The 26,119-nt window shown below is 38.3% G+C and overlaps 1 protein-coding gene across 2 annotated transcripts; it reads right to left on the reverse strand.

Annotated features, from left to right (window-relative positions):
- Positions 1–557: 557 nt before the first annotated feature.
- On the reverse strand, positions 558–25,082 carry prpf40a (PRP40 pre-mRNA processing factor 40 homolog A). Of its 2 annotated transcripts, XM_007889935.2 has the most exons (27): positions 24,959–25,082; positions 19,486–19,563; positions 19,259–19,399; positions 19,052–19,132; positions 17,681–17,717; positions 16,907–16,929; positions 15,886–15,963; positions 15,574–15,684; positions 15,118–15,238; positions 14,952–14,979; positions 14,100–14,300; positions 13,580–13,691; positions 12,784–12,848; positions 10,385–10,549; positions 7,708–7,816; positions 7,445–7,595; positions 7,070–7,203; positions 6,519–6,633; positions 6,298–6,389; positions 5,361–5,477; positions 4,942–5,079; positions 4,676–4,771; positions 3,975–4,061; positions 3,726–3,822; positions 3,568–3,629; positions 3,113–3,280; positions 558–2,928 (listed from the first exon to the last, which is right to left on the reverse strand). In XM_007889935.2, exons 1-27 carry the CDS (start codon positions 24,959–24,961, stop codon positions 2,836–2,838), a joined length of 2,703 nt encoding a protein of 900 aa, XP_007888126.1. In that variant the 5' UTR covers positions 24,962–25,082; the 3' UTR covers positions 558–2,835. The 2 variants fall into 2 exon arrangements, with proteins under 2 accessions (XP_007888126.1, XP_042192086.1); XM_042336152.1 differs by lacking the exon at positions 19,259–19,399 and having other exon boundaries at positions 24,959–25,081.
- Positions 25,083–26,119: the final 1,037 nt, after the last annotated feature.

The following is a 26,119-nucleotide window of genomic DNA, read 5'->3' on the forward strand; positions in this document are numbered from 1 at the left end:
TAGATAGACAGACAGACACAACCCAGCAACTCATTTGAAGCAGAACTGCACAAATACATTTCTCAATCAAAGATCTTACACAGCTAGTTATATCACACCCACCAAAAACACACTGGCAAACTTCAGCTAATGGAGTTAAAAGGTACAAATACTATTTTAGATTAAAACATACAGACTATGCTTATTACGCCCTTCTGCAAATTGTTGTGATAGAATTACTATACATTCATGATTTACTGCACCTGGTCACAATTTTAGGAAATCTTATTTTTTGTATCATGTCAAACAATCACAAATAATATTAGTTCAGCTGACTCAATGAGACATAAGATTTTCAAATAGCTCTAACAAACTGACATAAATCTGACCACACTTAGAATGCATTAAATAATTTGAAATCTTGACAACTATACATTTGATAAGATACCATTCAATCTTTGCAGAATATCCCACTCCTTGCAAAGAGGGAATGCTGTTGTGAATTGAACTTCCAGACAATTAAGCGTTGAGCTGTGCTAACAGGCTTGATTATATAGATGAGTAGGCATAGACAAATGTTTTGGAAAAGATATGCACATTTTATTAAATGACAACTCTCGACGTCCTGCATACAGACTTAAAATCATTCAGTTTAAACAACCATACAAACCCTTGTTACCCCCCTGCAATCCCCCTCCCACCTATGTGAAATTATCCTAACAGTTAAAGTTTAGCATTGAAATCATATGCCAGCATTTACTTAGCAAAGGTACTCAACTGTATACCATAAATCTTTGGCACACAAGATTCCCCATACTAAGATAGACATACTGGTTTCACTTTTGAATCCTTCCCACTATCTCATCAAGTACTGCACTACATTATGTGAAATGTTTGAGGAAGACCTAATACTTTCATCTAATCCATCTTACATATTAAAGATATCTCATGTGGGGTACTTTTAAAGCAATGTCTTTGCATATCCCAATCAATAAAGTAACCTGATATTTGGGCAAATTTTGCTTGTAAGAATGCATGAAGACTCCTAGAGAGAGCACTTGGCTTGTTCTCTTGCGACTGACCTTGAATGGGGCAAGGCAAAGGGACTCTGGGATTAAGTTCCAGAGAGTGGGGACAGAAAGGCTAAAGGCTCAAACCAATCAATGCAACCTAACCAATGTTGCAGGCAAACAGGTGCCTTTGATATCTTTCTTCAGTGTTGTAGGTGTTTGATTGCCAGCAATACGGCCTGTAATTCCAACTGAAGTAAATGAGTTGATTCACTATTGCTGTCTGCGTAGGAACAGATTACTGAGGAGACGACTGTATAAACCTACCTGACATAAAGGAGTGTCAGAAAGAGCAGTTCAGCAGGAAATCATTACACCAGGGACTATGCAGATGGCAATTTTGTGCAGGAGACTTGAGGAACAAGAATTAATGTCAGTGAACCTAATACCCATCAAGCAATAGATCCAACATTGTGATGCTGACACTTTCAGCAGAAAACAAATTTTAATGTTTCTGTGATAAAACATACAAAAATATCCTGCTCCCTTTCTGAGCAACGCTTAAGTATTTCAGACACAAGTATATACAGAGATGGAAAAGAAACCCTCTGCTGCATGTCATGCCTTGGAAAAATTTTAAATTTTAGAACAACGTCAATAAAATTTGTAGTACTCCTTGGGGAAAACAAATTATGCTATAAGTACAAAGGTTCTTCTTCCTGCACCGTGCTTCCAAAACTGAGGAATTTCTTTTTTGCACAGAATGTTTTTTCAAACTGGACAAAGACAAGTTACAATAAAAATGTCCTTGAAGAAATTACAAAAATTGTTAATAATTACAATAAAACAGGAATTAAAGCCATCAGGATTTTCCAAAAGAATTTAGTTTTGAATTACTAATAGCAAAAAAAATCCTGCTATATTTTTATGGCACGACTATCTAATGTTATTTCATTTCAATACATTTAGCAATGGGTCATTTGCAATTATGCATGTTTAAGTCTCTTAATGTCCAGGAATTTGAAAGGACTGCTCAAAAGGTGTATGTAAAACAGCGACCTTAGTTTGATACAATAGGAATCTACTTGTGTCAGAAATAGCAGGTAGCTTACTCTCCATTTGGACTTTAGCACAGTACCACACTATCTTCAGAGCAGTGCCCAGCTAGTTTAAATTTTCATCACCATTAATAATAATTAATAAAATCCTTGCATTTGATATAGCGCCTCAAAGCGCTTCACAGAATATAACTGCAATATAACTATGTATTTTGTGAATTTCCTTTTCCACTCATTTCAATAACGAACAATTTAACATTTAACCAAATAAAACACCAATGTTTATTGGCGAGTCCCTAAATAGAAAAGGAAGCAAAGGAATTGCTAGGCAAAGGTCTAAAAATAAAATAGCACAGAGGATGTCTTCAAGTCTATTCTCCAAAACCTCAAGTGAATTGCCTGCAATTTCTGACATCAGAATCTTTGCTATAAAGATAGCAACAGAAAGAGAACAGCTTCTCTGCTTTTTCTTTATGGCGGAGGTTTAAGAAACTATGAATGAGGTGTAAGTCTCATGATGAACAGTATGTACAGTAGTACATGAGAATTGGCCAAACTTGAATTTGGCAGTTTGGGGGAATCAGTAGGATTTACTCAAAGAAACTTGCTAACTGCCATTCAAAGAAAGTGTGAGGGATTTATTTTTGTTACCCAAATCATATCACCCTGAAAAATTACAACAGGTGAACAAAGCTCTTAAAATTACGTGTCATCCTTTTAAGTTTGTTAGTTGAAAAGGTTGCTTTTCTCACCCAACTTTCGGCTCAGTTGATTCATACAAGTGTTAGCTACTGATCATCGTCAAGTTGTTGCAGGAGTGTTCTCCTTCGTTTTTCCAGTTCTCCTTCACTGAGCTCACTGTCAGAGGTATCCCAATTAGCCTGTGGAGAAAAAGTGCCAGAACAATCAAGCCTAAAGACAAGAGGTTTCAGTTATGTGGAAACATTTGAAAAAAAATAGGACTGTTTTAGTTGGAACAGAAGGAGGAATCTCAGAAGGGTTAAGAATGTTTTTATCAAATCACTTTACGTGAAGAAAGAGCTAATCAATCAGAAAACCACTCACCGTGTCTTTATTGGTGGCCTTTCTAGGTGATTTGTGTTTTGATTGTGATCTATTTCGATTTCTTTCTTTTTCATCATCCCTGCTTCGTTCCTTTTCTCTTCTATCCCGGTCCCTTTCCCGGTCACGATCACGCTCTCGTTCTCGCTCTCCTTCAGATTCAGGAGTCACCTGTAGAGTTACAACAACGTACATTTATATAGCGCCTCTCATGCAGGGTAGCGTCCCAGAGCGCTCCAAAGAGCCCTATTTTAGCAATTCAAAATGTTTGATATTAAAATTTTTATGAAATATCTTTGACTTGTCATCTCAAAGCACTTCACATAATTTTACTTTGAAGCAACAAAGTATTACAGTACATTAGCAACATTCCATACAGCGACTTTCAAAGAAGACGTACCTGAACAGATTTGGTGAAACACAGAATATACGAAAGTTAAAATGCAGGTGATACTTACAGACTTGCGTCTTCTCTTTTTGCCTTTTTTCTTGTGCTTTTTGGATTTTTTATAACTTCGCTCTAAATATTAAAAAAGCAAGCATTAAAAATCGTAATAGATTTTAACTCTACACACACACAAGAAATGTAAAAAGGGTTTAGGGTATCCCGACTTACCCGACTCTTCACTGGATGAGCGGTCCGAAGGAGACTTTGAATGAGACCGTTTCTTTTTCTTAGAATGGTGATAATCATCTTCTTCGGTCTCTGAGCCCTGCACAGATAAAGATAAACTTAACCACAGCTCTTCAAAATGTGTCCTCACTGTCTTTACAGATGACTCATTAGAACGCATTAGAAGTACGTCTCTGTATCAATTACGATGATCAGAAGGTTTTAATAAGCAGTTTAAATAGAAGCACTTACTGAACGAGAGCGAGAATGTTTCCTGTGATGTTTTTTCGACTTCTTAGAATGTTTTTTGCTTTTTGAGTGATGATGCTGGCATTCGTGCTGTTCCACAAGAATAAAAGAGCAAATATTTGTCAAACAATTTTTTAAAATATGGACAGTAGTTTACTCTTATTAATCTTCCTGTAGCCCTCTAAAAAGTAACTTTGGCAAAACAAAGTTCGTCTTCTGTATTATCTTTAAATCAGGAAAAACGAGAGACAATAAATCTCAAACATGGTAAGATTGTAAACACAATCTTTGCTTACTCTAATTTGTAACAAAAATGGTCAATAAGTAAAATAGGACTGCAATTGATAATCATGAACCTGTACTATCACGCATTGCGTGAACCAGTGGGAAATCTGCATCAACATAAGCGGAGGTTAACTTTCCGCACCTTAGTGAAATGCATTTTAAGTTACACTTCCTCGTGATTTAAAATTAATGTCAAGTCCCGTTAAGAACCACCTTGATTTACACTTGATTGCACTTGTTAAAATGACTTGATTGGACAAATCTCAAAAAGGTCGCATTCCTCCCAATCTAAACATACCATACATATTTTGCCCTTAAGTTTTTAGTTGTTTGAAAAGCCAGCCAATTCACTTTTCTGTGAGTAGCAGCAGCTTTCAGAATTACCTCAAGAGGACTGTAGCAGAATCTTTTATAATTACCTCAAGGATTTGGAGAAATTCTTTGAAAAGTCTTTTTCTTTCCGATTCTACCGTAATGTCTTCAAAAGCAGACTCATTTACAAATCTTTCACGCACCTGAAAAGAAATATAATGTTTATCAGCCATCTAAAACATCAGTCTGAAACAATTGTCGAAAAATAAACTGTAATACCAAATCAAGAACATATTAGCAAAAAATACAGAAATACACATGCAAATCTGAAATTGGTTCCACACTTTCTAGACACATTGACCCATGTACGTACCTCATCCCAGTTGGATTCTGGTTCAAGCGGAGGTGTTGCCTGCTTTAACATACTTTTAAAAGCAGTTTCTTTTCGTTTTAGTTTCCTAGCTTCTTCCTTTTCTCTCTCACGTTCTCGAGCTTCTGCTTTCTCAAGCAACTGCAATAAAGCATTGATTTGATCATAACCTACTTCTGACAATGCTAAAAAGATTTTTCTCCTTTGCAGTTCACATGAAATAGTTACAAAGACCTGGTGATGTACTGAGATATACAGTGATTACCAAACAAAGAGTACCCTCCACTGCAGGCTAACCAGAGAATAACTTTCCTGGTCTCACATTCATAAGTTTTGAGGATTGGTCTTCAAATTATTTGCAGTGATTACCAGTCAAATATTACATGAAGAATACATCAATAAAAAATTGAAAAGCTACGTACACTGTTGAAAGTAAGTTTGATGTTACCAGCATCAAGTGTAGCTGCTCTCTTGTCTGAGCTGATTACGGTTCCAAATTCCTCAAAGGTAGTATTGACTTCCACCGCAAAACCTTTATCCTGCAGGTGAAGGAAAGATTACATAATATTGTCATTTACATTAGAACCATAATGCTTTCACAATATTTGCAATATACGATTTAAGCAACATTTTGAAATTAAAACATATAGTGAAGCTCTGATAACCAGCCCGAGATAAGTCGTATCGATAATGTACACTGGATAACTAATCAACTCTGATAAGTAGCCATTTAAGCTATTTCCCTGGAGGTGACAAGTTATCAGTTTCATTGTATTTTTCAAATAAATGATCAACTGTTCTCTACTACAAGATAATTAGATTAGAAGTCAAATGGTTTAAAATTTTGTCACATCCATAATATGCCAAGAGATGGCACAATTAAAGTTGTCAAATCTAAATCCTCTGTCTCTGGGACATATAAATTAAGTGCATATCTAATGATTCTCTGTGAGATGGGATGAAGCTTCATATAGTATATCTATAAACTGTTTTTGTTTGCAGTAGAACTTAATTAGTACATGTAGAGTGAATGACATTTACCAAAACAAAATTACGTGCTTTGTGCAGATCTTAATTTGTGCAAGTGAACAAAGTTATGTTTTGCAAACATGAAGAATTTATAAAAATACTGTATAACTGATAGCAGTGCAATGCATTAAAATTCTCTACAAGGAAGGTTCATCAAGCACACAATCAATACAGGAAGACGATGGTGCGGTTTATGATTGGCAGCATTTCACAACAATTCATACTGGAATTTTTCAGTCATCAACTGCGGGCTGAAAAACCTCACTTGAATTTGGAAGCTGTATAAATTCATGTTGTACATTTTCTATACACGAAACTGGTAATGCATACCTTTAAAATATCCTTTATTATCTTCTTTTCATCATGGAAACGTGCTTTCAGATCTTCCACATAAAATTTGAAGAGATCAAGAGGAGTGGATCCTAAACACAAAACACCACTTGCTATGAACATATAACACACTAGACCAGATCTGCTTTCAGAATTTTTAACTAGTTTGTTCTGTACTGGAAACTTTGATTAAAAAGAAGACAAGTAGAAAGCAAGCTTACCAGGCTGTCCCAGCATTTTGGAGAACCTAATATCAGCACTGATAGCAGGGTACAGTTCCATCCAGGTAGACATCGAATGTAAATGACCACTTTCATGTAACTCATCTAAAAACGCCTGCAAAAATATTACAGTTAATGAAAATCTCGATTTAATAAAACATTTTACTCTTTTACGCAAGAATCAAGTTGCACTTCAAAAGATATTTGAATTGATACCCATCATCAAAGCTTTCAGTGGGTTATACCCTCATTATTTACAATATTTAACATGTCTTGAGACCCGTAAATCTGACTGGAGAATCTAACGCATGGATGTTTCTTTTGAATATTAAATAGTAATCCTATTTAAGACTGTGATAGTACAGGTTCATTTAAAAAAANTTGGAAAAAAAACACTTGTTTTAGTCAGTTCTGAGATAACATTCATTGGTCACAGTTTAAAAGTATGAAAAGATGATGTATACACTAATAAAACCTTAACGTAATAAACCTGAAAATATTAAAACATTGCATACAATATGACTACTACATTTACTTAATTTATCCCTTACTTGAAAAGCCTCCCTATTTTTGCGCTGTCTCCTCCTCTCTCTAAGCAATCCCCGCTGCTTCTCTTCCTCCTCCTCTTTCTCCAGTGCTCTAATATGTTCTTCAAAGCAAACCAGGGCATCTTCTTTATCCATGTCTAGAAAATATAAAACATTAGTGAATTAATACCTGAATAAAATTACTTTCCACGAATGTCACTTCATAAATAAAGCATGTACAGTGGCGGAGCACGACACCGAGCTGGGGGGGAGGTGACCGTGGGCACAGTGAAAGAGGAAGGTTTTCAGGCACGACCTGAAGATGGGGAAGGAGTGGGGCAAGGCGGAGGGATAGAGGAAACTAGAATTTGAGTGTTCCACTAAGTTAGAATAACCTACTTTGCAATTCTTCATCTTCTGCAAAAGTTGGGTTATCCATTAGATATTGTTGTGCCTCTGACCACGTAGTGCAGTAAGTAACATTTGCCATGTTGTCAAGTATATTCTTCAGTGCTTGGGTGTTTCTTTTCCTTAACTGCCTTGCTTGCTCCTGAAATTAGATCATGATTGACAGTACCATATTAATTCATGGACAAAGACATCCCCAAAACACTCACATGATGGGCCTTATCTAATTTCATAATTTTATGCAATGAGCAAACCTTTTCTTTTTTAGCCAGGAAAAACAAAACATCTTCGTAGATTTCTTGTCGGTCCCGTTCAGGAACTGCAGTCCACACCTCAGTCTCTCCAAACATCTGCTCAGCTTTCCTGGAAAATCAAACAGTTATAAAATTACATTCATAGTTTGGCATCAAGATTCACTGGGGCACTACAAATGCTTTTATCAACTCTGAGTTAGTTAGGGAAAAATCAGTCTGACTTCCCATTTCTGATTGCTAACCAAAGACATTGCTGGAAGCTGCACATGTGTGGATGTTAGACGAGGACAGGATCCATCTCAGTAACTCATTGCGTCAAGCAGTGCCTAGATTAAATCGACATATTATTTTTCACCTCTACATGCACAATGTGATTGTGCTAAAAATCCACCAGCTGGTGTAAGCCACTCAAGTGAATGAACTTTAAATGGGTTGAAAAAATAGAAAAAAGTTATTAGCAAACTAGATAGAAACAAATGAATTGCTTTCCTTCTCCATTTTACAGGTGGCTGCACCGGTGTTTCTGATTATGAATAGTTACTGTGCATTTACTTCAGTGACCATTATTCGCCACATGATGGCAGTAACATACTAATAAACCACATACAACAATATTGCATTATCCCAATAAAAATTAGCCTTTTCTTATTTATTGTAATAATAATCCTTGCATTTGACATAGCGCTTTATCACATTGTTGTACTGTCTCAAATTGCTGCCCAGGATTTACTGTAGTATAGTGACTGTATTTGTAGGCAGTCAATTTGCACACAATGTCCTACAAACAGCCATAATGTGAATACATCTCTTACAATAATAAACAACAAACAAAATGTATTATTAGTAAACTCATTATACATTAGAGTTTCAATCTATTTTCTTGGTAAGTTCCACCTAACTCCCCAACTACTACCAAAGTTCTTCTCACCCAGAGCATACAGCTTCTACATGGGAAAAATAATCAATGCCTTTGATGAAGCTGCTTGGATATTTCCTTCTTTGACTTGAAGGCAACACACCAAAATGTTTATACAGGAATATATGTAGAAAACAACTTAGGACTGTACGAATCAACAGGAATAGAAAGAAAGAAATTAATAAAGTTAACTCACTGTTCTCATCAAAAGAGGACAGTAAAATTGATTTTCTGCTCGCTAGGGGAGCTGTAGTCACTACAGTCAATCACTTTGTTTTTGGTTCCTATGGAACAACTTAGCAACCTACAATTGCAGGTTACATAGTATTTTTTAGATGAATCAACATTAGGCCCAATTTCAAGGTGTAAAATACATCTGTGACGTCTTTGCACTTGTGTGTGTGCCATTTGTGTAATGTGTTTTTCCCTAGTGTTAAACATTTGTGCTAAATTTAGGCGATGCTAAGTGGCCTGTGTGTAAATGACTTGTTTACCTTAGAGGACAGGTCAACTCTACACCTACTAAATCTTTCCCACTTCAGGAAGGTCAATATTAATAGGTTACGGATTAGGTGATTATATGTATCCTATAGAATAGAGCAAACGCATCTATGTGAACACAAAGATACATTATATACAGTTATGTGTTTGAGTATTTGATGCTGTAGTACTAATTTTTCTTCACCTATGGCATAAAGTTCATATCCCAGTCCCACTGAAATAAGAACTTACTTGTTGAAAATTTCACCCAAACATACATTTGCTTCAATAGTTGGGTGATGCGCTATGTAATAACTACTGTCTTTGTGCTACTAATATGAACACTCTTCAATGCGATACTCATGGTGAATAAGACTGAAAACAAAACTTATGTAAAAAAAACACTAAGGCAAAAAGTGCTGTGTTACTTAAGTAGACAGTCTTGATGGTAGAATTTCTTGCACCAAACAATTACATTTGTATTTATTTTAAAACCAAAGAAGCATTGGGGTACCTCACTCTAAAAAAACATTGCTTGTGTATGAGCAAATTAAGCTAATTGCAGCTGGATTATTCTATCCAGCCTCATCTTAACCCATTTCCCCAGGCGGCATGTAGAACAGTTAACACAATAGAATACTCACTGTACCTGTTCCTCTACTGGACCATGAATAAAGGGGGAGAGAGGCAGGATAAGATGATTTAAGAAACCGTTCTCCTAAAACAATTAAAATAAATAGGCAAAAATATATTTCACTGGAATATTTGTTGCCTGCCAAAATATTGTAATACTACAAATAATTCCTCGAATATTCTAACTGAAACAGATGATAATGATTGCAGATTGGGCCAAAACCACAGAACAGACTTAAGAGGGTTGGGAGGTGGGGGGGAGCGGAGTGGGGGTTGGCAGTCATAGGGGAATGAAACCTCATGTTCATTGACACTGTCAACAAGATTATGCAGCAACATTTAGAAGGTAAAAACATGTACTCAGAGGACTCAATGCCATGAGGTCTTTTACCTCAGAGCAAATAGCAAAGCAAAACCAAGAATGAAATACAATAAATAGCAGATCACCATTATAACTACTGATATTCAATAGACTGTGGGCAGAATTATGGTAAACAGAGAGTGCGCATTCCACCCCAGGCACAGGAAAATTTTCAGTTGTAGATAGCATATATACGTGGAGCTCCAGTCTGCTTTGGATATTCTTAAACTTGGTGATGGTTTTCTACACATCTGACTGAACAAAAAAAACGTAATAATATCACAAACCTATATCTGGTAGTAGATGTCATTTTTTCATGATTTTCAAGAAACCGCTGAAAATTTTCCTTAGCTTCTTTATATCGAAGTCTGGCTTCTTCTTTCTCCTCCTTTTCAGTCTGTATTTTATATGCATTAAAGGCTTGTTTCTTCTCACTAAGTTTTGGTAATGCACTGCGCAGTTCAAAGGAGAGAGTGATAAGTAAGTGAATAGCACGAGTGAAGTAATTAAAATTCACAAGAGCCACAAGTCTTAGGGGGAAAAAAAACACTTAAGAATCCACAATATTCAGATATCTCATTTACTGCTGTATGAGTGGAACTAATTGTGATTCCTCTGGATAAAATGCATTTCTCGGAATTATTGCAAAACTAAACAATATGAAGAAAATCACATGTAGACATTCTACAAAGGTACTCAAGTAAACAAAGAACCAAGCATTGTAAATGGAAAATCCTTGGGAGGCACAGACAGCTTTTGTTTGAACAAAAAAATTAATTAATGCAATGCAACAAAAAAATTCAATATAAATTCACAGAAAATAACATCAATACACGGCATTTCAATTATTTCCAAATTAGCAAACATGGTCACAGCCATGAAATATAAAACTACATTTAAAATGTTTTCAGAGTCGATGGATTAAAACTATTATTTTAGAACCTGAATAATTCCCAAAATTAAAATGTTTTCGATTTGAAATGTTATGTAAAAATGAGACCAAATCATTTTTGTGCATGGTCTCTTTCGAGTTGTTACCCGGTAGATTTCAGAGCTTTGATGTACCATCTACTCACCAACTTAGATGAATGTGATTGATGACTTCTCCAATTTTATAGGATTAATCTTTTTGCAATTAGAAAAGAAAGTCCTATCAGCTGAGGTACACAAATTAAATAAGTCCCCGAATAGAGCAATCTGGGGATCCCATGGAAGATTTGTTTATTTCAGAAGTGAGAATCATCACTTCTTTCCAAAAAAGGGATACCAATGGACATTCCCCCACACATGAATTAACAAACTTTACTCCTATGTGCATCTCTCCAACAGTCTTTTCTTTTATAAAAATATAAATGAAAAAACAATGCACTGTCATCTGATGGAGAGATCAGGAAAAAAAGTTCCATCCAGTTTACACTGTGCTTTGATGGGAAATGTTGTATAAAGGGGAAATTGCATGGAGCCTGGTTGCTGAGATCACATTGAGAAGGTGGTTTCAGCAGCACATTGGTGCGAATCAATGAAGCACAAACACAGGTGGTGTATCTTGGTTTAAGCTCTGTTCAGAAATGGTAATTGTTAGTTCCTAGGAAGTCCAGTGAATAGCCCGATAGCTTTTAAAGAAGCATTAAATGTTACTTAAGTGTTTTTAAAAGATTGATTTGTCAAATCGTTGAGACGTGGCAATTGTTCCAAGCGCTCCGAAAATGCAGCCCCACGTGAAGGGCGCTATATAAATGCAAGTTGTTGCTGCAAACGTGCTTCTACAGAATTCTCATCAGTTCCCATAAATCTAATTAACACCGGTATGAATCCAGCTTCCCCATCCCTAAACGCTTTGATGCTGAAAGCGATATCCCTTCACTTGCAGGAGTAAACAGCTGATTAATTTACTTGAGAATCACTTCATTGCATCTTTAACCCACCTGCTCCTGCCTCCATACACACAGCAGAGCTGGTTCTTAATATCAATCTCATTCACATCCTGTTTCCAACAGGAGCCAGGCTGCAAATTTCTCAATCCTCTCATAAGTCTTCTTGTACTTGACTGAAGTTATAATGTTTTTGATGAACAAACAATTGGGATCAGGAGGCTTGCTACATTTGATTTATATATCATCTAACTGAAAATAACCTTGAAAGCAATGCTCCTCAATGGTCCAGTGACTAAAGAGACCATCTGTGAAGCACCAAGACATAGAGGCCAGGTGAGATTTCATGCCCAATCGGAATTTAACACGAAAAGAAAATAATAATCCTTGCGTTTGATACAGCACCTCATCACGTTATTGAGATGTCTTAAAGCGCTTCACAGAAAATACGATAACGTACTTTTGACTTGTGTATTTTATGAGTGAAATGTGAAGTTATCGGAGAGCAAACAGAACAGGATCTTAAAAGTTTAAATTGAAACTAAATGCTGTAAAAATACAAACACTTGGTAAGGAGATATTTAACAGCATTTCCTAAGTAGGCCATGTCTTATTTTGGTTGTCTCTTCCCTAAACATCCAATCCATAAAAATGGACAGCAGCTCTTAAATGGCACATAATAGTTTACTGCTGCAATAGTTATGTGTAGCTGGGTTTTACTATGTTATGGTTTTAAAAGACAGTGAATGGGAAATATTTTTACAAAGAGTAGAGGGTCACAAACGGTTTAAACAGAAAACAAGTTTCAAGCTTACCTATATCTGGGATCATTTATAATCATCTTCATTGCTTGTTCCCATGATGCATTCGACTGAACACCCTATGGAAACACACATCATCTTTGAAGATTAAACATGAAGATTTCATTACAGTTCTCATATCTGGCTCAGGATCACCCAATCTTACTTTAATGGAATCCATATTCAATTTAAATTTATTATATAAAAGCACTTATTTTTAAAAATCCAGATTCCTGAATAGAAAACAGCAGAAATAGACAAACTAATTTAAGGAACTTTGCTTGAAGAGACCACGAAAATTTATTTTGACTTAAAAGCCAACGAATGATAAAGGTCAATCCTTCCCACTATTATCACACAAATGAATGTCTAGGCGAAGGAAAAGCAGACCCAACAAGTTCATTTCTTTTTAAAATGAAATTAAACATTTGTTTTATCACCAGATCCCTCAACACTTTCTCTATGCAAAAGCACTGTTGAATCCATCTGTACTATTTCCTTCAATGACCTTCCTATATTATTCCAGTAGTTTACAACTTACTAATGCAGTGAAAGTTGCCATTGGCAGATTTGTTATATCAATGTTATGGATCATCATGCTAACAAGGCTCCACAGTATGAAATAGTGAATAGTGAAAATGGTGAATTTTCAGCTTTTTACTGTCAGATATCCTGCATCTGCAACTTTTCTTTTGCTTTCTATTAAAATAGTGTGTAGAAAGCACAGCACTATAGATTTTTAACATACAAAAGCTAAGCTGTTTTACAAGCTCAGCCTTGCCAATACTAAGGACACAAAGGTGGTTTGTACCTTTTCTTTTAAGAGTTCTTTAAACGCTTGCTTTGCCTCTTCTTTGGTGTTCCATGTATAGGTTTTCCGGACTGGCTCTTTCTTCACCTCCTCTTCTTTTTTTGGAATATCACTGGAAAGGAAAAGTAATTGTATAGTTCTTTACAAAAACAAAAATATTCACAGTATTTACTTTGCACACTATCTCCCTCCCCATTCCGAAGGTATCGTTCATCCCTTTTATTGCGGTTTGGTTCCATAGCTACACTTTAGCATCTTGCCAATGTAACCACTATTACATGTAAGCTATTTGAAAGGGAGCCTCAGCATTTCATCTATCGTCCACCCAAGCACATCTCCAGTGGCTGATTTCCCCCCCCCCCACCCTCATCTGGAACGCTGTGATTAATTATACTAAATTCTTAAAACAGATCCTTTTTGAAATGAACATTTTTTTTCAGTAATATATTTTGGTTTGGAAAGTTGCAAATGCCAGAGAGATAATTTGACTAGAAATCATACAGAACAAGATTAAATTTACTTTTCCTGAATATCCTGCTTTGTGGCTTCTTCTATCGGATGGGAAAGAGCATTGGAGGGTTCAGGTTCTGACTGCTCCACAGCTGCCATCTGATGCTTTTCATTGTCAACGGTGGTTGTAACTTCATTCTCCACAACCTCTGCCGTGGTAGTTGATGTTGCCTCTTGAGTAGAGGTTGCTGCAGTGGCAGCCTCCTTTATTCTGCAGAAAATATGCATTTAGGAATAAAGAATAAATATCTGGTATCTAAATTTGATATCAAACCTATACATTAATTCTTAAGATTGCTGATAACTCCAGTCTTCCTGGACTGAACAGTTTTATTCGCTGCTCACAGACCGACATTTGCAGAAATAAAATTTATGAAGCTAATTACTAGAAGCAGCATAGGATGCCAAAGTGCTTGGAAGTCCATAGCACCCATCTTCCTCAGATTTTATTAGGATTGTAAAAGTGACATATTAACATGAATAGAAATAAAGAACCTGTATTTTTAGAGAGGAATAAGTGGTTGGATAAGAGGAAGACACAGCAGAGTTCCATAATTTGGGCCATTATTTTTGCTCAACACTGGTCTCCAGTAGTTCATTGTTGCTTTGAATTTAGCCATGAGCATTTAAATGCCATATCATAGCAGGTGGCCAGGAAGATATTGTGCAAAGTTTACAGCTGTACTATTTGACAGCAAACCCATTTTAATAATCCGATTTAATTAAATTAGTCTGTCATCCCACAGGCTCTATCACTGTTACTTTGCAAATGACAAAGTGTTAAAAAAAACACATTTCTACAAAGGTTTAATTTTAAAATATTTCCATTTATAATTCTGAAGATTCATTCATTGCAACGTACCCATTTTCTTCCTCAGCTTTGATCATATCTAGAAAAGAAAAAAAACATAGCATTTGGCTTCAATTGTCACGTTTCTAAATGTGTATTTAACCATCGAAAGCGGCAACACTATATCTTAATAATTAAAATGTGATGTAAAGTTTTAATAGAGATAAAATAATTTTACCTTCCAGTTCTTCCAATTCTTTGGGTTTAGTCCATCGAGACTCTTTTGTTTGAGAGTTATAATAATAGGGTTTCCCAGTATCAGACTTGTACTCTTTCCACGGACATTTTGATAACAATTGCTTAAAATAAAAAAAAATCATTTATCTACTAAGTTTAACAAAGGGTAGTACGATTCTCTTACAAACATCTAACTATTTGACAGAAAAATCGGCGGTTTCTTTTCCATAGCAAATTGTACATATCTGACAATAAAAAATAATCAAAAATTCAAATACTTATTTCATTATTGAATATGAAGCATCCTCTGCAAATAAATTACTGCTAAAATAATAAGTATTAAGCAAAATATCTGACTCTCAAATATTTTCTATTATTCATTAAATATAACTACTGGGTAATTCTCCGCAATAAATACATCCAGTGAACTATAAACAGTTCCCTTCCTCCCACGTACCTCTGCATGGGATTTCAGCTCATCAGGCTTCTCCCATGTTGACTGTTTTGTGTCAGAATTGTAGAAATAGGTCCTTCCATCAGGAGATTTATGTTCAGTCCAAATGGATTTCTGATGAGACAAGTTATAAATATCAGATTTGAAAAAGATACTTCCTGAAGACATGTCGCCAGTTGATCTGCTACCTAATCAAAGAGATCATTTATCTATGATTCTATCTTAATTCTACAGTGAACTTCGGATAAGCTGTGTAGTACTAGAAGCATAAGTTTACTATCTTGTTATACAGACTACAAAAAGTTAACTTTGTACCTTCTTTGGCTGCTCTTCCACTGGAGTTGCAGTTGCTGTTGAAACTTGCTGAACAGTAGAGACTGTAGGATTTGTAACCTGAAAAACAATATCATCCTGTTAGGCCTTTACAGTATCACGCACAAGTTATTTCCCTTTTCACTCCACTATATTTTCACAATACTGAACTAGATTTTCAAGAAATATTTTTGAGAAATACTTGAGAATTGTTTTGAGAAATTGGTTGTTGCATATGATCACCCAATGGATGGTTAGGCAATCTAACGCAGCACTGTTCTAGAGGGTGTTAAGAGAATTTTGCAAATGCAGAGGTGGGTAGATAAAACTTATTTTGGGTTAAATAGTTCGGAATATCGGAGCAGTAGTTGTGTATCAAATATATATTTTTGCTGGCGAAAGAGGTTCTGAATAGTTTGCGAAATATATTCAATTGGATTTTTTTTAATACCAGCTGTAATCATTGCAGCTACGCTGACAACCAGTGTCATTTAATCAGCCTTCTACTTTTCGTCTGGTATTTTTACTTGTCCTTGAAAGGCTTGATCTTCGCTTCTTAGGCATCTTTAGCTCTTTAAGATTAAGAAAATGTGCTATTGAACTTGTTAGCATATTTGGACACATGTACTTTTGGGATGACTCCTGGTTGGGAGGACTCCTGATGGTGTCACTACGTCAATCAGTTAGACAGAAACACAGACAGACATTTCGTCTTTATTAGTATATAAATGTATCTCTCCAGAAGGGTGTGTGACCTCTGTCACTACTTTGTTGCAGAATACCATGCATACCTTTTTGGGGGGCTTAATAAAAGTATTTTTAAAGTATTTTTTAATATAGCTCATCAACGATAGGAGATCCCGAACAAAAATATACCCATGACACTCCCCCATGCAATACCTTTCTGATGAGGTATAAATCATGTCTCCACGTCAATCGGTTATTGCGTTCTTGGCAGACAAACTCACAGACAGTTTGTCTTTATTAGTATATAAATATGAAATAACACTAATGCACAGCTCACCTGAACAACAGTAGTCGCTGGAGCTGAAAAAGGGAATCAAGAAATATCGGGATTAAGACTAGCCTCAGGGAAAAAAAAAGCTTCTTCGGTATTTTCTAATGACCAACATAAGATCAAATTTTAAGTGCAACTCAAATTTAGTTTTATACAATTTTTATAAAGTTAAGATATTTTCCAATGGCATTAAGCACCTTTGACAAAAAACATTTAGCTCACTGGATACCTTTATTTAGTACGATTTACGCACAATCAGAATTGCAGGCAAACTGCATAAATTGTAGAAAATGCGATTTAATCAATAGTCTACACTGTGCATTTGTAATCTAATGCAGCCGGTAGGTGCTCTTGGGGTGATGAGTCAAGACTACATTTCAATGTGTCTTGCTTGTCTCAGCATGAACAGTTACCGACCGGCAAGCATTGGAATCGCATTGAATCGTGGAAAATGGAAGTTCTTCTCCGCATGCATTGATGGATCAAGACAATGTTTCCTGTGATTCAATGCAACTGGTCGCTAAGTATACATGCGTCGTCAGGTTAGTGCAGAAGTAATGGAGGGTTGGGGAGCTGCATTACAAGTTAGGAGATGATTAATTCGAATAGTCCAAAGAAATCAAAGTGGATTTGATAGGAAACTGAATGGGACTGGGGTGAATGACTTAGGCGATTTATACAATTTATAAAGATAAGACTTTTGAGTTTTACTGTATTCACTTCACACAAATTAGATGAAACTTCAATACAAATAAGAGAGCAGAAAATAAGTGAACTTACCTGAAGTTACTTCTGTGGCCGTGGTGCTGACTCCTGGCTGTTGCAATAGAAAAATATACATTTTTCGAAATGTCAACGATTTTAAGAGTTCTTGCATATGTGTCAGAAGGTCGTGGGTTCAAGTCCCACATCAGGACTATAAACTCAAAATCTAGGCTTACACTCCAATCAATACAGGCTTGAGGGAGCTTGCATTGTTGGAAATAGCATCCTTCGGATGAGATGTTAAAATGTCTATTTGTTCAGGTGAACGTTAAAGATGCCTTAGCATCTTCTGAAAAGAAAGGGGTTGCTCCCAGAGTCCTCCGATAACATAGGTCATTCACTTCATATCTGTTCGTGTGACATTGCTGTTTTTCGCTAAATCATGTGATGCATTTAAAGACGTTTTCCCAACGTTAAAGATACTATTATCAAATGCAAGGTGTATTCATTTGTTAATTGTTTGGAATAAATCAGATCAAAATGACCATCTCCAGCTTCATTGCTGGCTTTATTTTAATTCCCCCCAAAACAGTAAATTACAGTACAGTTCCTTTAAACTGCTTATATAACAAAGTAATTGCAAAAAAAGGCTTAATCCAATCTCCTTTTGATTACATTTTAATGACAACAGAAAGGCTGCCTATGTCGTTTACCGTTTTTAAAAAAACAATTATTTCAAAATTCAAATGAGTTACATTTTTCTTTTATGTAATCAGTGCTCCAAAGTTTAAAAATTGTACAAAATGTTATTGCTATTGCTTTTCTCTTCATTAATTTTAAAACCATTTTCACACAATGAATGAAACAGATTATGTTTCTGATACAAAAGCCTTCCAATATGCCTCCCTAACGTAAAAGCTACACCAACAAGACTACATCATAAAACCTCTGAAAAGGATCAAAATCCCAAACTTACGAGCTTTAAAGAATCAGCAAACCATTCAGGAAATCATACATCACATTAAGTAATTCTGGACAATTCCAAGTCCATAAAATTTAGAAGCCTACAGAGTCTTCTAAGAAAGTAAAGATTCATTATTATACTATGGTTAAAATTGGTCTTATCTGAAATTGCTTGTAGCATTTAGGAACCTTGTACAATGCACCCAAGCCGCCCCCTTGCTTCCAATCTTCTTCCCAGCTATATAATCTGTTCCATGTTAAATCAATGAAGGAGTCAAGTTTTAATTTATAAAATGCTTACTTTAAGAAGAGAAACCAATGAGCAAAATCATTAGTTTTCTCGTGGAAGAAAAAGCCGGAGTATAAATGATAAAATGATCCATATACAGTTGGTTTCTAAAGTTACCTGGACCAATTTTTTCATAAATATTTGTTGAAGAGAGCATTGAAATGCATCGTATATTAACAAAGGTAAAGAATTACCGGTGCCGATGCTTGTATGGAAGCAGTTTGCATACGGGACATCATCATTCCTGACATCATTGGAGGCATCATTCCTGGCATCTTAAATACATAAAAGAAAAAGTTAAATACGTGTTTAATATCGTTTTTCCACAAGAATTATTAAATAGTTTCACTTGCACTAATTCGCAGACACAGCATGGATTTATTGCACCACACCAAAGGTACCTGTCCCATTGGCGGCCCTGCCATTGGCGGAATCATCGGTGGCATCATACCCGGTGGCAAAGGTGGCAGATTTGGTGGTCTCTGGCCAATGGGTGGTATACCCATGGGTGGAAAAGGTGGAGGCATACCAGGCGGTCCCATCTTAAGGAGACAAATTAGTTTCAAAAAATATAATCAAGTAGTTTACTAGATCATACAGCATACCACAAGTGTGGCTGGATACTTACAAAAGGTGGTGGAATCATTGGAGGAGCATTTTGAAAAGACGCTTGTTGTCCTGGTCCATTCGCTGCATCCGATGTTGACTGTCATAAAAGAAAGAAATTTTTTTTAATACGTGGTTGAAATAATGAAATTAATCAACACTGAGACGACAAAATACATTACAATTTGCACTTATATCATGTATTTCATGTTGGGGATGTCTCAGAGCACTTCACACAGCTGTCTGGGCACTTCAATTGTATTATAGGAAATCAACAAAAATATTTTTATGACATCTACCCCACAGAAATGAATTTAAAAAATTGTCTAAACGTGATGGTGCATGAAGTTGTAGAACCACATAAATATTTCATATATTTGTTCCTGCACTGGACCTATGAACTTCTTTCAATTGCCACTTTGTACAGTAAATTAATATAGGAATCTCAAGGTAAACACAGCCATTACTTTTCTGATTGTGTCTTCAATGACTACAGCAGAAATTAAATGGTTAATTACTTAAACTGTGTTCATGTTCCTTTTCACAAGGTATAGAACACTGACAGAAGCTGTTGTTGAAGCAAATACAATCAATATATTCAAGAGAAAACTTGAGGCATACATGAGGGAAGAGGGGAATTGGAGGGGTGAGTGCTCATGTGGAGTATAAACCCTGGCACAGACTGGTTGGGCCAAATTGTCTGTTTCTGTGCTGGATCACTCTGTGTAACTCTATGTATCAAACTCTGTGATTACGGTTCACAAGTTTCAAAGTTATTTTCTAAATTCTTCCGATCTTGTCTACTGGTATACAATCCGAGGCTGTTTGTGGGACATTGCTGTGCGCAATTGGCTGCCGCGTTACACCCACAATTATACAGTCAATTCACTTTAGTTTATTCTGCGAAGCGCTTTGAGACGTCCTGAAGACGTGAAAAAGCGCTATATCAAATGCAAGGATTATTTATTATTATAAATTCAGTTGGCAACAATAAATGGTCTCAATGTCCTTGGCTATTGAGGGATAAAAGTCAGCCAAGATCATCCATCGTTCCTGATCATTATTCAATAAACCCTACTGAAGTCTTCGCGTGACTGCATAATATACATACTGTATATATAATACTTTGGACAAGGGTGGAATCTGGTTGGTTGCTATTCCCTCCCCCGTTCCCTCGCTGTCAAACTATACTCATGAAGAATGGCCACTTGGGTACCAGGAGTCAACCAATGCCCATGGAAATGTACTGCAGCATGCGTCAGCACCTTCAGTAGAGGAATACAAATGCTAGGTGTGAGCTACTTTGGAACTGGTTATACAGTAAACATCGGTATAGATTTTTTTTTAGTTTTAAAAAAACTTTCCAGTGCGGTATTCATTGGTTGAACCTGGCTTGCACAAATGGCTGCCATAGTTAACTACAAAACATTCTCTACCCTGGTCAGCGATCACCATGCTTCGAGTTGGAAGAATATAATAAATCCTATAAAATAGTATTTATTTCTTAACATCTGAACACAGGACACTCAAAATAAAGGCAATGTTTGTATTTGAAATGCCATTTATTGGAAATCCCATTTAACCTAACGTAATAGTTTGAATAATCATTACATTGTAGAATAAACTGGGGACTGATAAAAAGCTAATACACTCTCACAGGATTATAATTTTTTCAAAGTAAATCAAGAAAGCATGGTCTTAGTGAGAGTGAAGGAAACGATAGTAGAGGAAGCCCACCCCCTTTCAAAATCTCCAGCTCAGGAAACAGTTACAAATAGTGTGGCTGAACTCAACTGCTGCTTCATACAAGTAGAGGGTGAGTCAAATTCAATTATATTTGATTCGCAGGTATCAAAAAGCCAAAAAAACTACTCATACTTCAGATACATAAGATAAAAAAAGGCCAGTATGCAACTGGCAGCACCATACATCCTCACATGCTCTGGCTGCCAAATCCTAAACAATATTAAATATGTCTATCAGCTAAAACCATTGCTATGCTGGATGTTCTTTCAAAAACTGGGCAAAGCCCTAATTTTCACTCTGGGTCCATATCAAGGGTAAAAATTGTATAAGCAGATAACATAATCCTTGGTTGGCTAAGTAAAAGGCAGCTTGCAGAAAAACATTGAGATAGCCTTACCGCGTTACCAAAAGAAACAACATTAAACAATCCAGTATTTTCACGCACTTTTTTAAAAAAATCTTTCATCTATATTCAGCACATTAACTTATCTCATTTGACCAATTAGGTCAAAAAAAAACATAAGCAACTATGTGCAAAATACTAAAAAAAAAGGAATCAAAGGATGAAATAATAGAAGAAATCCAAGAAAGAAATAGAATAGGAAACGTCATGGAAACAGCTAAAGAGTGGAAATAGCTTAGAGCTCTATCTTCAGATGGAGAACACCAGACAGCCAAAAGTTGGGGAAAATCTATTTCTTTTCCAATTAAAGCCTTAATATGAAATGACAATGTCAACAATTTCCCAAAGGTACTACTAGTCCAAAAGTAGCTTTGAACCACATGATTTTAACAGGTCCCAAGGATTGTCAGACAGTTTAATTTATTAACAACATCTGGCTAAAACTAGCTCTACTTTTGAAAAGACACCACTATGAATAAAGTAAAGCTATATCATGCCTGTCGATAAGACACCTGAAATTTAAGATTGTGTATCAATATGTCAGCGAGGTAACTAAATCAAGAAAATTAACATATTAATTTTCTTGATTTGATTACATGAGTGACATTTTGTTGGAAAACATTATTCTACAAAATAAACTGGTTAAGCAACTTCCTCAGAGGATCCAAAAATGAATCAGGTTAAAATAACATTAGTATTCTTATTACAGCATATGTGTGGTCCCACTCTATTGACGAGATTTATCCCCTACAGAGCCAATTATGTTTCACCTGAAAGACAAGTTGTAGCCAAACCATTGCAGACAAGCTAGACAGATATCAACAGTGGGACATCAAATTAAAATAAATCTTCAAGAGTGATATTAACAATTCAGTTGAGAAAGATAGAGCATGACATAACACTTCCTACTCCAAAAGGGTATGGACTCCATTTGGAACCATTCAGATTCACAGCACCGTATGATGTCTATTGGACCAAGTGATCAAGGCAGCTGGTAAAGCTGGTTAAAGAGTAATATTATTGACAACTAAGCTGTTGACAAAGCCTTGATTTACCCACTGATGGAATATCACTCCAAATTCCACAACCCAAAGAGGCATGGAAATGGCACATCAAAGCTCCAACTCATCTAAAACTGTGAAGTCCATATTCACTCTTGCACAAACCTCTGGACACTCAATGTTCCCATGCTTGCTCCTGGAGTACTAGTAGCCAAGTGGTTTAATGTCAAGATCCTCATCCCAACTTTCAAATTCATCACAATATCACTGCTCCCTGCCTGCTGTGCAATCTCTTCTAAGCCTTCTTTTCCATAAACATGCTTCAATCTGACAATCTTAATTCCTGCTCATTCCTTCCATCCCTCCAGTGTCTGTCAAACTTTCAAGCATTACACCCCTGCCCTCTAGAACTCTTCAAAAATATCTGCGGCACTTTCTCCCTCCCCATCTTCAAAATTTGTCTTTTTGATTATTCTTCTGGTCTCTTTAATTCTCCGTACTGTTAAGTACTCCCCTTCAAATTTTTTAGTGTTTCAAATTGTTCATTCTGCATAACAGATAATATACAGGTTCAGTATTTAATGCAATGCAAATACAGTAATAACTGTCTGGAGTAACCTTTTCTTTTTAAATGTCATTATGTCCTTTATTCATACCCAAGTCTGAGGCATTCAAATATGGGAAGACAAACCCTCATATCTATCCACTGTGTTTATATATTGTGAACAGTATTAAGAACCCATGTATGTAACAACTGACCACGCATTTAATGCTTGAGACCATAATTGTCAGTCAGACTACCTACCTTCTGGCCAATTAACATTTTGCTTAGTTCTAATAAAGACACTGTTCTATGTGAGTTGAAAGATTGATGTTTTGCTGGATAAACTCTTCATTAACTTTTTTTTTTAAAAATTAATACAAGCACCACACAATGCACCATATCTGTGATCATTCGTAAGCTTTACTTCCTTTATTACCGTATCAGCTTCATTCACAAAATCACAAGATTAGTTTGGATGAAGGCCCTTCAGCCCACCTGATGGCATAACTCCAGAATTCCCACCCTACTGTCCTCCTACCACAACAATATGTGTATAGTGCCCTCCATGTCAGCAGGACATCCCACGCCCTGGACAGCATCAAGCTGTTTTGTAATAAGTCTAATGTCCTGGCCTCAACTCAAACCACCTTTTTTGGCAACCTGTTGGAATAGTTAACTACCCTTTCTGAGCTACAATATGACTCGTGGTATCATTTGCATCCACGTCAACTAAACATGATCAACTTCCATGGCTATTCTCTCTCTCTCTCTCTCTTCTTCCCCTCCACCCCTCCCCCACACCCACATACATGTGCACCTGAACATTCATTTTACATGCAACACTTTTTTTTAAAAAAAATGCACAAAACAAAATGAATACTTCAAGGCGATAACGCCTTCGGACGAAAAGAAAGCACATTCCGCTAATCATTCCCAAGAGCCCGGTCTGGTCATTTGCCATCAATGGGAAAAAACCCTCAAACTAATTCCATCACTTTCACCGCACCACCCCCCCCCCCAGCACACACTCCCCCCCACCACACGCTCCCCAAACCCCACCCCCATCACACACTCCCCCACCCCAGCACACACTCCCCCCCACCACACGCTCCCCCACCCCCACCACACACTCCCCCCCACCACACGCTCCCCAACCCCCACCCCCACCACACGCTCCCCCCCCCCCACCACCTTATTTCAGCAGCTCATTGTCTTGCATTCATTCTGCCATGACTGGATTCCCCCTCTTCCCACCGCCCCCCCCACTTCCCTTTTACCTTCACAGTGACTCAAAGTAAAGTATATAAAAGAACACAATGTGTGTGTGTGTGGGGGGGGGGGGGAGGGGGTGGGGAGGGGTATATCTGTGTAATCTTCAGAACAACCCCCTCCCCCTTCCATCCCAGGTATAAAAAATAAACGAGTTTAAATCTCCGAAACCCATGTGGGAACAGGCCCTGCCCCCCCCCCACCCCCACACACACACACTCCCCCCTCTCTCTCTCTCTCTCTCTAAGGCCTGTGAATGAAAGCGGTAAAGCGAGCGCTGAACTGAATGACTGACTTGAGTGAGTGAGTGAGTGAGTGAGTGCGGCCTCCTCCCTCCATTGCCGCCCGCCCGCCTCCCACAGCACGCGCCGGCCCCGGCCCCGCGCTCCCTCCCTCCCCGCCGGGCCCGCCTCAAATAAAGGACGAGGGCCCCGGTTGTTGTGAGCGCTAACGCGCGGGGCCTGGGCTTTGCTTTGTCAGCCTCTCCTCTCCTCACACTCTCCCTCCCTCCCTCCCTCCCTCATTCGCTCACCATGTTCCTGTGGCTCGCGCTCGAGCTCCGCTCCGCCTCGGGCTCCCCTCCGCGCGCGAGCGACCGACCAACCGGTGTCGGCCCCCGACCCTCCTCACCCTCACCGCCGCCGCCGCCGCCACCACCAACAGCAGCAGCAGCAGGAAGATCGCGCGCGACGCGACGCCACTGGCTCCTCGCGGCCGGCCAAAGGGCAAAGGTTATCCGCGAGCGCCCGCCCGCCCGCTCACCCGAACCTGAGCCGACGTTGCGCGCGGGCGCGGGCGTGCGTGCGTGGGTGGGTGGGGCCTGAGATGATGGACGTGCAGCTCGGCCAATCGGAAGGCTCAACTCGGGCCCCGCCCCCGCCCTCGCGAGCCGGCCAGCGAGCGAGCGGAGGGAACGCTCCGACCGACGTCACAGCGGGAGGCGGGGATTGGCGGCGGAGCAGGTTCGGTTGCGCGCGCCGCGCCGAAAGAAGCGGGAGCGGGAGAGGCAGGAAGAGCGCGGGTCGGCGAGCGGCGCATGCGCGAGCGGCCCCCCCCCCCCCCTCTCGACTCATGGCGGCCGTGAGGGGTTCTTTTTTCTCTCTCTCTCTCTCGCGCGGCGCTGACGGCAAACTGTCGCCTCGTCTTTCGCGGTGAAGGCCGTTGAAGGAGCGAAAGAACTCTCTCTGGATCCTGTGGGGGTTTTTTTTCCCCCCTTCCCCTCTCTGTGTGTGTGGGGGTGTGTGTGGGGGCGGAAAAAAAACACACCCCCGAAACTTGTTCCGGTTGCGGCGGCGCTCGACTGGAAGTTGTACATTTTTTTTTCTTCCCTCTCTTTCTCTCCTCTCTCTCTCTCTCTCTCGCTCTCTCTCTCCTGTGAAGTTATTGTAGTGATAATAATAATAATAATAATAATAATCCTCGCGTTTGATACGGCGCCCGTGTCGCGCGCCCTTCGAGAGACGTCTCGGGAGGCCCTCCGCGGGGGCCGTACCGCGGCGGAGGCGGAGACGGGAGACGTCCCCACGCAAACCGACCCGATATCGTTCGGACGGGACCGACTCGACTCCCTCCCTCCCCGAAAAGTGATCCGCCAACCGACGAGCAAACCGGATTCCGACCCGACCGCGGAGCGAGGACACTCGCCCGACGTGCCCCGCCCCGCCCTGCCCCGCCCGGGCATCGAACCCGGGTC

Source organism: Callorhinchus milii, unplaced genomic scaffold (genome assembly GCF_018977255.1).
Source record: "Callorhinchus milii isolate IMCB2004 unplaced genomic scaffold, IMCB_Cmil_1.0 Scaffold6, whole genome shotgun sequence".
Lineage (NCBI taxonomy): Eukaryota > Metazoa > Chordata > Chondrichthyes > Chimaeriformes > Callorhinchidae > Callorhinchus > Callorhinchus milii.